The sequence below is a fragment of the Rhipicephalus sanguineus genome, chromosome 3, assembly GCF_013339695.2.
Source record: "Rhipicephalus sanguineus isolate Rsan-2018 chromosome 3, BIME_Rsan_1.4, whole genome shotgun sequence".
NCBI classification, from domain to species: domain Eukaryota; kingdom Metazoa; phylum Arthropoda; class Arachnida; order Ixodida; family Ixodidae; genus Rhipicephalus; species Rhipicephalus sanguineus.
In genome coordinates, this window is record NC_051178.1 from 119992523 (window position 1) to 120003168 (window position 10646).

The 10646-nt window shown below is 49.1% G+C and overlaps 2 protein-coding genes across 3 annotated transcripts in view; one reads left to right on the forward strand and one right to left on the reverse strand.

The window, feature by feature from the left end:
• The window catches only part of LOC119387015 (cuticle protein 65), a 567739-nt gene that overhangs the window by 365695 nt on the left and 191398 nt on the right, over positions 1 to 10646 (forward strand). The gene's annotated exons all lie outside the window — the stretch shown is intronic.
• LOC119387026 (cuticle protein 65) lies at positions 1444 to 4061 on the reverse strand. The gene is made up of 3 exons (XM_037654327.2): positions 3905 to 4061; positions 2284 to 2532; positions 1444 to 1747 (listed from the first exon to the last, which is right to left on the reverse strand). The coding sequence occupies exons 1-3, from the start codon at positions 3911 to 3913 to the stop codon at positions 1571 to 1573; spliced, it is 435 nt and encodes a 144-aa protein (XP_037510255.1). The 5' UTR covers positions 3914 to 4061; the 3' UTR covers positions 1444 to 1570.

Genomic DNA, 10646 nt, shown 5'->3' on the forward strand with positions numbered 1-10646 from the left:
TACGTCAAATGGGTTGTAGGCGTTGGGCGTGTGGACGTGCCACGTTATGAGGCGACTGTATGCAAGGCCATGTGAATGCGAACGCGAGACGCAATGCGCAGCGACTGTCCTTTTGACTCCTGGGTTATAGTTTTGGTTTAACCACCCAGTCACCAACTGCAGTTCTTTACTGGAATAACAGCGAGAGAGTCTGAAATATTATTGGGCTTATCGTGAATATTTCCTCGCGTTTTTTCGTCCGGCGTAACGTTTCCAACCGATGTTTATCGTGGGTCAAGCCTTACTTTTTTCTTCATGGAAGTCAGACTGCTCGCAGTACCGCCTGCAGTCATTGCTCAAGCCCTTCCCGAGGCCACGCCCACGTACTTTCCACGAGTGCACGATATCCGCGAACAAGGTCTCTATCCACATTCGCTGATAACTGGACGTGTTACGGGAATGTATGGCACGGAAATGATCTCGCACCGGTGGAGCGAAATGTGCGTTCTGCCGTTCCTTCTGGCACGGTGGCCATAGGGCGTGGTCCGAAAATGCGGCCTTCGAGGTGCTGGTCAATCGGTTGGCCTCGTTTTTCTCGTCCTTCGCTGCGAGCAGCTTCGAAGTAGAATGTCCGTCTAATTGTTTGTTTGTGAATATACATTAGCTTTGAACGTCATATATCTTCGAAGGACGTCATACGGAATAGATCTTTGTCGTGATTTAGGTCGACATGGACCGTGTAGCACCGTATACGATATCGTGTTTAGTGTGCATGCATACTAATGTTCTTTACTGCCCACGTACATGAGGCCTCACCATGTCGGGACGTTTCTGACGTCCTGAGTGGGCCTCATGAGCGAGAGAGAGAGAGGGAAAGAAAGAATACAAGAAAGTCAGGGAGGTTAACACGACTACGTCCACTTTGCTACCCTTATACTTGGAGGGGAGCAGGCCCGTAGCCAGGAATTCTTTTCGGGAGGGGGGGGGGCACTTGCTGAAAATTTTGACTATTGGAGAAAAACACCTGTTTTCATTATTTATTTTTCTTAAAAACACCTACTTCACCAAAATTTCGGGGGGGGGGGTGTGTTGGCCCAGGCCCCTAGGCCCCCCTCCCCTGGCTACGGGCCTGGAGGGGAATAAGGGGTAAAAGAGAGAGAGAGAGAGAGAGAGAGAGAGGAAAAAGAAAAAAAAAACACCAGTGAACACATTTCACCACACACATGCAGCATATCACAGGTGGTCGCTCAGTTCTGTTGCCTTCAAGAACTGAAGGAGGACTCGTGTGGCTCTCTGAGCTGATGAGCTGTGAGGCAAGACTCCCAAGATATTTCCTTCAGTAAAAGGGCCTTATGAGGTGTTGCTTTTGCATGTATAATCTGTTCGTCAGACGCTCCAGTTGCTAAGGACGTTGGCTGGGACACTCGTTCTTCGCCGCAGAAAAATAAACGACAACCGCACGCATTGCTGTGTGCCCAAGGGCGTGATGGTGATACGCCCGATATGTTTATTGAACCCGCGGGCAGTACAGGTCGCCTAGAGTCATGCGCTTGAACTTGTTGTAGAGGTCTAAAATTGGGGACTAGGGCGCTTAACCGTAGTGCTTGCCGGCGAAACCGTATCCGAGACCGAGTCCGTAGCCGTGGCCGTAACCGTAGCCGAGACCGAGTCCGTAGCCACCGTATCCACCATAGCCGTGTCCGTAGCCGACAGCGACGGGGGCGGCGACGGCGACGGGAGCAGCGACGGCGACGGGAGCAGCGACGACCTGCGACACAAATGAATACAAGCATGCCCTTCAACAGATCGTTCACGCTGAGTGAGCTCGCTAGTCAAGCAGTGGGGCCCGTACTTTTCACACCAATTCCAAACAGGTACTGCGTGCTATAGGCACAAACATATATGCAAAAGTCTGAGACTATAGGCGTCTCAGAACGCACGAAAGTCGTCAGCCGGGAGTGCGAGTTTTCATTCCTCGCATCAACACACCCCCCTCGTTATATTTCTGTGTTACAGTCTCCTTTCGTGAACAGTTTCATACACCATGAAGATTTCTTTATATACATACAGCGTTTAGATTTAGGGTTTATGAGCATACAGGGTTATGTACGGGGTCATGTGCATACAGGGTTTAGATACATGGTTCAGATACAGGGTTTAGCAGGACGCTTCAACGAGGTGATTCATAGGTATTACTCTAAATAAGCAACAGGTTCATTCTTTTGTCATAGCTTTAGGGGATCGCCTAGCTCTGAATCCTTAAGTATCAGCTCTTGGTTCCCACTCTTCGAGCTGTGTTCTCACCTTAGCGAGACGTGGGGCGTAGACGTCGCTCCTGTAGGTGACAGCGCTGGTGACCTGGGCGGGCACGACAGCCTTGGCGACATGGCCAGCGACAGCGACGGGGGCAGCGTGAACAGCCACGGGGGCGTAGCCTCCGTGTCCGTATCCGCCATAGCCGTATCCGCCGTATCCGCCATAGCCACCATAGCCGAGGCCGAAGCCACCGGCGTTGGCGGTGTAGGCGACAGCGAGGACGAGGACGGCGGTGAGCTAGGAGAGAGAGAGACAAACGAATCCTTTCATTCATCCGTTCATCGTCTTCATACGAGCTCTCATTTAAGGCAGTGCTTTACCAGCGATCGGGTCTCGTAGATGAGACAGAAGGCGTGTCAACTACGAAACTAAAGATATTGTTGTAGCGAGATGCGGAGGTGACGCCGTACAATACAACGAAGTACGCACGCCTACGCGACTGCCAGTACATTCGGCAAACTGGATGCTTGTAATCGTACGACGCTGCGTTTTCAGATCTCTTTCCTTCCTGGCTGTCCTGCAGCCGCTTTCCCTCTCTGCTCTTCTTTGCGTTCGAATTACGCCCGCTGTCTCGCTTCGCAAGCGACAAAACACGTGTCATCGGCCCGTTATTTGCGCTTTCCGTGTCATCGATTGAAGCGGTGCGCATTTTCTCTCTGCACGTGACAGAAGAAAGGGGTCGCACTGCGACGTCACAAGATAAAAAAAAATGCGTTCTCGAAGGGGCGCCACGGAGGGAGTCAGTCGGCTCCCCAGCGAGCGTGAAAACGACCGATGCGTCCTGATTTCGAGACTAATCTTGTTTCTCCACGCGACGAACGTGCACACACGCGGCACGAACGAGAGCCCGGAATGGAAAGAAAAAAAAAAGAACAAACGAACGAACGAAAGCGCAGCGGTGAGTCCGCAAAACGGAAGCGCGAGCACGCTCTCAAACAGGATCGTTGCGAGGCGGTAATTATATGACAACAACGGTGACGGCGGGCGCGCCACTTAGCGTCATCGAGGATGTATGCGACAGCGGAAGCAGTCGAGGAAAAGCTGATGTTCCAATACGACGACAGTAAGCGATAAAATAATAAAGGACGGGCGAAATATAACAAGTCGCGCATGCCAAAACACGGCTGCCATTTTTGTTTCGCTCGTTACGAACGCGCCAAATGAGTTTCCTGTGCCGCGTATTATTTCCGCCTGTTGCCTCCCCCATCTCTCTTCTTGCTTTTGCGATGCTGGCAGAACGGTTCTTTACTCATTCGAGGCGGCTTTTGTAAGCGTCAATTGCGTTAGCGGATAGCGCAGTCATTCCTGCAAGAGCGCGGTCCTTTCGTGGACTAAACCATAATATGATGAGACAAGGAGCTAGCTATACGGAGTTATCCAGCACCTCCGTCGAAGACGAAACGGTTCGCTCCGCGGTATAAACCTCCAACGGGGCTTGGCACTGGAACGCGGCAGGAAAACCGTTAGGCGCGTCGGTCGTTCCCACAGTCCCTCCTTATGGAGTCCGGTGGTGTGCAAGCCGCTTTCACGGCGGAGGCCCTCAAGAGAGGGAGCGGAGCGGTCGCGTTTTGAGGCGAGCCGAGGCACGACTGTTCGCGGCTTTACTTACGGCGTTCATGGTGATGCTGCTGCTGATTGTCAGAAGACTGCGACTTCACCGGTGACCGCCGGCCGCTTATATAGTGGCCCGAACAATGACGTCGAAGGCGAGAGACAGGCAAGGGTGAAGTTGGTTCTCGCTGGCCAGCCGCATGTGGAGAGGCCGCCGGTGCGACCTACGAGGCTGCCTGCTGTCCACGCTCCGCAGTGGCGCAGGAAGCCCTCGCCGCTTGACCGCGGAATGCGTGCGAGAGCTGGGCGTGTGCTGCTAGCCGCTCAGCGCTCCTGTTGGGTTCCCGTTCATCAGATAGTGAGTGCTCCGGCGCCGTTCGCTTTCGATGGCGCGCCGGTGTGCGTGCACCGGCGGATAGCTAGCCTGGGGCGGCTATAGCCTTCCCCGGCAGCGTCGGATATATCGCCCGATTAGGTAACGCTTGTTCTTGACACGCTTGCCCGGCGCGTGCTGTCGCGCGAGCGGCGGTCCTTGGGAAGGCCACGGCGCCTTCCGCGGCGATCTTTCTCTTTTGTTTTATTGCAGCCTCGAAATGCAATGCATGTCTCTGTACTTACATTGTCTCAGAGACACCCGTCCAACTCCCCCATTCGTTTCCTGGTGCAAGTTAAATGGATTCGTTCCAAGTCAAAGTACACGGAGGGTTTGTAGTAGTAAAGGGTAGTACGCCGATCGGTCGGGCGTTACCGCTTGCGGGACCTTGTGAAGGACGCTTCGGGATGCACGAACTTGCGGTGACGAAAGCGACGCGCGGACGGGCTCGTGTTCACAATAAGCGCTGTGGAACTGCTTGTACGAGCGGATTCGGGAAGCGAGTCATCATTAGCGAAGGCGGCCGGTCCATGCACTTATGAACGAAAACCTATGGGTCCTCAGCCCCAGGTCTCTCATGTACTTGTAAATGTCATGTCATGTACATGTACTCTCATGCTCTCTCATGTATACTCATGGCTTGATTTCCAAACGGGTGCGATTAACTGAGATCGAAGGGTGCGGTTAAGTGAGATCGAAGCAACCGCGCCGGAGGTCGCAGCGTGCAACGCCGGTTGACGCAAGGATCTCCAACATTTCGTAAGCTAGATCAAAAGTTGCCTTGTGGATTATAGAGACTTTATGTGAAACTCGAATGTTTGAAATTACCTGCTTATTTGGAACACCGAAAGGCTTGTCTATGAACATATTCTGTGCCTATAGTATTATTGCATGGTGCATACATATACTTTTACTCGTGTACTCAGGCAGAATGTCCGTACATCATTTGTTGTCATGACGATAGATATAACCTTGTTGAGAAGTCACTTCGTGTATGAAGGAATTGTTTTCGGAACCACGACTTATTAGTGCGCGATAAGCCAGTAGGCGACACTGTCGTGCTGCATGAGGTCTTGAAAATGGGGATGGCGCAAAATACACTTTGCTGAACTGCAATACGAAGCGCGCTGCTTTATCGGCACTTTCGTTACCGATTGCTCCCCTACGTACCGGGAATCATTGAAATTAGACAGTGCGCTCATTTGGAACATCACGATAGTAATGCTCTCTCTTTATTTTTTTTTTCTGAATAAAAACTGCGACTAACGGCTTGATGTTGGTCTTGTAAAAACACTTTATTTTCTGTGAGGGAGATTTTTTTCGCTAAGGGTTAAAAGTGTTGCCGAACGCATGCATGTAACGCATACATGTCTAATCACCACTGAAGACAAAAAGCGCCTGCTTCATCCGTTTCGCTTTGTCTCAGCCTTCCGATTAATATGTATTAATTAAAGCAGAAATCTGCGTTGCCTGCCCCAAACAATTTCGTGTGAATGCTCGTCAGTCAACGCACGCGTAATTTACACGCGGCACTCGTTCTGCGTTCGATTCCGCCTTCATCGCCAGTGCACTGTATTTGTCACTATTGTGACCAGGGCTGGGCAAAGATACTTTGAAATTGTATCGCGATAGGATACAAGATACTCAGGCAAGAAGTATTGGAGATACAGATACAAGATACTGCCGCGAAAATTGTATCCGATACGATACTTGGCAATTGTATCTTAAGATACTTCGATACACTCTCGAAATTGTTATTATAGATCTATATAATGTAGCAGCAAACGCCTACGCACGAAAATGTCTGCTTCAAAATTTCTTAACTGTGACCTATTTTGCTTCACTTGAATGAAATGTCTGTTAGTATCTCAAAAGTTTTGCCATTCATATCACCGACAGCACGGTGACAAGGCGGACATACCTAAGGGGATAAGAGAGAAGATACAAGTCACCCCGGTGCCAAGAAACATGAACCCGATTTACAACCCAGGTCGCAGAAAAGCCAGAGCTACACTTCTATTGAAAGCATACTGTACCGATAAGAACGCGCGTTTCACTGACGCCGCGTGCTATCCGGACGGACGAGGGTTCGTGATCGTCGTGATCAACACAGAGAAAACAACAACGCACGCAGCTAGTGTCAAGACCCGACACCCGGAGGTAGCTGAAGAAATGGCCATTGCTCTGGCCATAACTGACGCTGACACTCAGACTGTACTCAGTGACTCGCGCACAGCTGTACGGAATTTCGCTAAGGGTAGGATTTCGATCGAAGCCCTTCGTATACTCGCGAATGCCGGCCATGTTTCTCAGGCTACCTTGATCTGGTTTCCCGCCCATATGGGCGAAGTCTGCCCGCACTTCCCCAACCTTAACGAGGCAGTGCACTCCGCCACACGCGACGCAACAACCCGTGCGGGAGGAGCTGGCCTTGTCGAAGAGTTCGCGGACCGGGATCGACTTACAGGATACAACGAACTGACCAAGACCTTCTACTTGGCCCGGCGATGCTACCCTCCGCCTCGTGGCAATCTATGCAGAGCTCAAGCGGTTACCTGGAGACAGCTGCAAACGAACACTTACCCTAATCCACTGTTATATCACCGAATATACCCCGAGATCTATAACACCAGCATCTGTAAGGTCTGCCAGACAGACACAGCTACGCTTAAGCATATGCTCTGGGAATGCGAGGCTAAAGCCAAACGTATTAATCCCGATGCTCTCTCGGCGAGGTGGGAAGCCGCTCTGCGCAGCTCCAAGCTCGCCGACCAACTCTGGGCAGTCCAGCAGGCCCGTGAAGCGGCGGAGAGGCAAGGCCTTCACGTCCCGACATGGGAGTCCTGAGCCCGGGCCGTTAATCTGCCGGACAAACAATAAAGTTCTTTCATCCATCCATTGCTCAAAGTACATTAGTTTCCTTCCAAAATAACTTATTCGGGTTTGTTTTAGCTTCTTCACAGGACGACTCTTTGCACACTTCGCTGACAGCGGTACTTGCTTTGCACAGCTTGCCGACCATCTAGCAGGTTGCCATATAATCACAATAACTTCACTAAGAAGCCTTCTCACGACGGCGCAAATACCGGTGTGGACTTTTACCTTGTCCGTAAAAGACAGCTTGCACAATACCGTATATCCGGACAGGTGTACAGCAGCAACAACGCTGGTAGCAACATTTTTTTTTCTTTTATTTGGGGGGGGGGGAGGGGGGCATGGTGTATAATAGCGGTTTGAGCCATTTCGCTAGCGGCCCGGCCCGCACGCATGACGGTCTTCGTCTCATTTGTTTTTATTTTCTAAATAAGTATGTTCGTGAGCTGCACAGACATGACTGGTCTCAGGCATTCCTTTCGAGAAGCACATGTGGTAACTATGTGCTAAAACATAACCGTGGAACAAATACTCTATATTTCAAAATCCGCGTGCAGATATCAGTCATTCTGTACATCGCTATAGATATTTCTCGAATCCTGACTCCAAATCCCCTTCATAAATGACCTATATATGAGATATGGGAAATGCTTCCTTTCAAACGTCATTTTGTTCAAACTCTCTCCCACCATCCTCACTCTGTCCCGGCCCTTGCAACGAAATTTTGCGACTGCGGCCCACTGGCTATAAGCTCAGTTTGAGACCCCTAGTGTATACGTAGATGACGTAAAACTGCAATGAATTGTCACAGTCTACTGATCTGCTGGCGTAAAGGATTCTTTGTTGAGATACTCACTAACGTGCAATCTTTTTAGCAATTATTCTTCAACGAGAGAACATGTGCAACGCAGAAACGTCTCAGACGTATTTAATAGTTACATAAAGCGTCGCAGGACACCGCCGCTATTCGCACTATTGCCACTTATAGCTCCCATTACGTGGCGATTAGTAATGCGAAAAATATTTAAGAAAGCCTGAAACAGGAAAAAAATGTAAGTAAAATAGAGAGGTGGTTGTGTATCAAACATTCACATTGAATGAGTACAGGAACACAATACAGACAGCGCCCTTAATAGCTGTGAGCATGAGGTATGGTCAACTTACCTGTTGAGACAATAGAAAATTCAGTGCCTATGGAAAATTGCCTGAAACGGCTCGTTGGGAAGCTCATGAGCAACACTGAGCATTCAGAAAAACAAAGTTTCTCGAATCCTCTTCCTATCATCTTTAAGATGGCTCCTAATGATTTCCATTATTATAATGCAAACTCAATTTCGCTATTTTCCTAAGCGGTAAGCAGAATGTTTTGTACTGCTTACTCAAGGTACGCCCACATGATTATATATTTGTTTTCAAAATCGCCTTGGCAACGTGTAAATGTGTAAACAGTAGTTGAAATAAAGTAGACAGAAGAATAAAGCAGAGCTCTTATTTTGGGAGCGCGTTGCAAAAGACATACTTCAGTGACCAGACCGGAAAAACAGTGCAGAGACTTAGGTAATGTAAGGGATGTAAAATGACAGCTAAGAAAGCACTTTGGCTAAAATAAAATTATGATTTCATAAATTCTTTGAATAAATGTAGCAGGAAGTGAAAAATACGGTACGCCAAGGTATTTTCTGTTAGGTAAACGCTTGCTCTTTTAGATCTAGCATCAGTACCAGTGGTGCTAACGTTGTTAGATTCTTAGTTCCATATAAGTTAATTCATGGCATGCAAGTCAAACTTACATCCACGAGATCTTTCAAATCGCTGATATGTAAAATCCACGCGACGCAAAGGAACCCCATTCTTGCACGCATCACATTTCGTTACGGAGCAAGACGCAAGAGAACCTTCAATAACGACACTGTAGCAACGTCAGAATTTGCGCGATCAACGCGTCACAGGACAGTGGCTAAGAGCAAGTGTCGCGGCATTGGCGCAACTAAAAATTAAAAGAAATCGAGCAAACAAAAGGTACGTGGGCTGGGCGTAGACGTCCGCACGCTTGTCTTCCTCATCTTCTGCCCTCACTGGCAGGGGCGTAGCCAGAAATTTTTTTCGAGGGGGGGTTCAACCATACTTCATATATGTTCGTGCGTGCGTTTGTATGTGTGCGTGCATATATACGCAAGCAAAATTGAAAAATTTCGGGGGGGGGTTTGAACCCCCCCAACCCCCCCCCCCCTTGGCTACGCCCCTGCTCACTGGGGTACTCTGGCGGAAAAATAAAATTGTGTCACTGCCCTAAGACTTATTCAGATGGCTTAGTGGCATCAGTACCAGCTTGAGAAGCGGAGCTTGGCCAGCGATAATTGTTTCGCACAGTTGTGTTGCGATAGAAGTATCTTGTATATTAAGATACACGATACATTATCGAATGTATCGGAAATACAGATACAGATACTCGTCTTTCGAGAAGTATCGCGATACAGATACAAGATACCCATAGAGTATTTAAGATAGTATCTAAGATACATGTATCTTCGATACTGCCCTGCCCTGATTGTGGCCAACTACTGTGCTGCCATTACACCGGACGTCACACCCGTAAGTATACCCAATAGAAAGACAGCATTGGGGTACCTCTGGCCACCCTCCGCAACAACTTGTTGTGCCAGGAATTCGAAAAAAAAAGAAGATCAATTTGATGCACGTAGCTTCGAAGCAGAGCACTCTACTGCATTTTTATCGGTGTTGCCCTAACTGGTGAGTTTTGCTACTGAGAGACAACTCGTTCGGTGCGGTCGTCCCATGAAGTTCGATTTCTTCCACACTGCAACACGAATGGATCGAAAGTAGAGCTCGCAGAGGTGCTGTTGACTGCGCCCATAAACCGCTTGTCTTACCAATGAAACATACAGCTAAAGCTCGATCTAAGGAAACCCAATTTTACGAATTTCTCGATCTAACGAAGGAACTTACATTACTCGGCAGGTACCCGTGTAGGGTACAATGTTTTCATCAGTTCGAATTAACGAAACCATCATGACACTAAACCCGATTTAACGAAGCTTTCCGGAAATAAATGAGTAAAAATGCAGTAATTTCTTTCTAATTCTGACGCAGACGGGTTTTTCTTCGAATGTGTGCTGTAACGGTAACGCTATCGCGTTAAAGCATCTAGCCGCCCTAGTCACGACCCTAGTTTTGTTTTGACGAGGCTGCACGCTGCGCCCATGCATGGAACAACAGACTAATCATTCGGTAGCGCTTTCACGTACCAAATGGCGCTAGGGGCGGTGGCGCTTTGTTCACCCTGTAAATGCTTCCACCGGAACACAGTGGTTGCTTTCGTTATTTAATGGTTCCTGCGACAGATTGCACTGGCCGTCTCTTTGCAACTTTCTCGCCCGGCCGGCTCGTACAATCGCTTCGTTCTCCCCATCTTTGCCTATCGGCATCTTACTATGGCTTCACGTGACTGTCTACCTCGCCTTTATCGCCCGTCTTAACACCTATAGCGCACCGAAGGGATATGAACACAAAGAAACGACAAAAGGGCGAAGCA

Excerpts from the sequence above, each read along its gene's own strand:
- LOC119387026 (XM_037654327.2), bottom strand. Across the intron at positions 1,748-2,283 it reads ACGCCCCACGTCTCGCTAAG|GTCGTCGCTGCTCCCGTCGC; the intron begins GTGAGAACACAG and ends TTTGTGTCGCAG.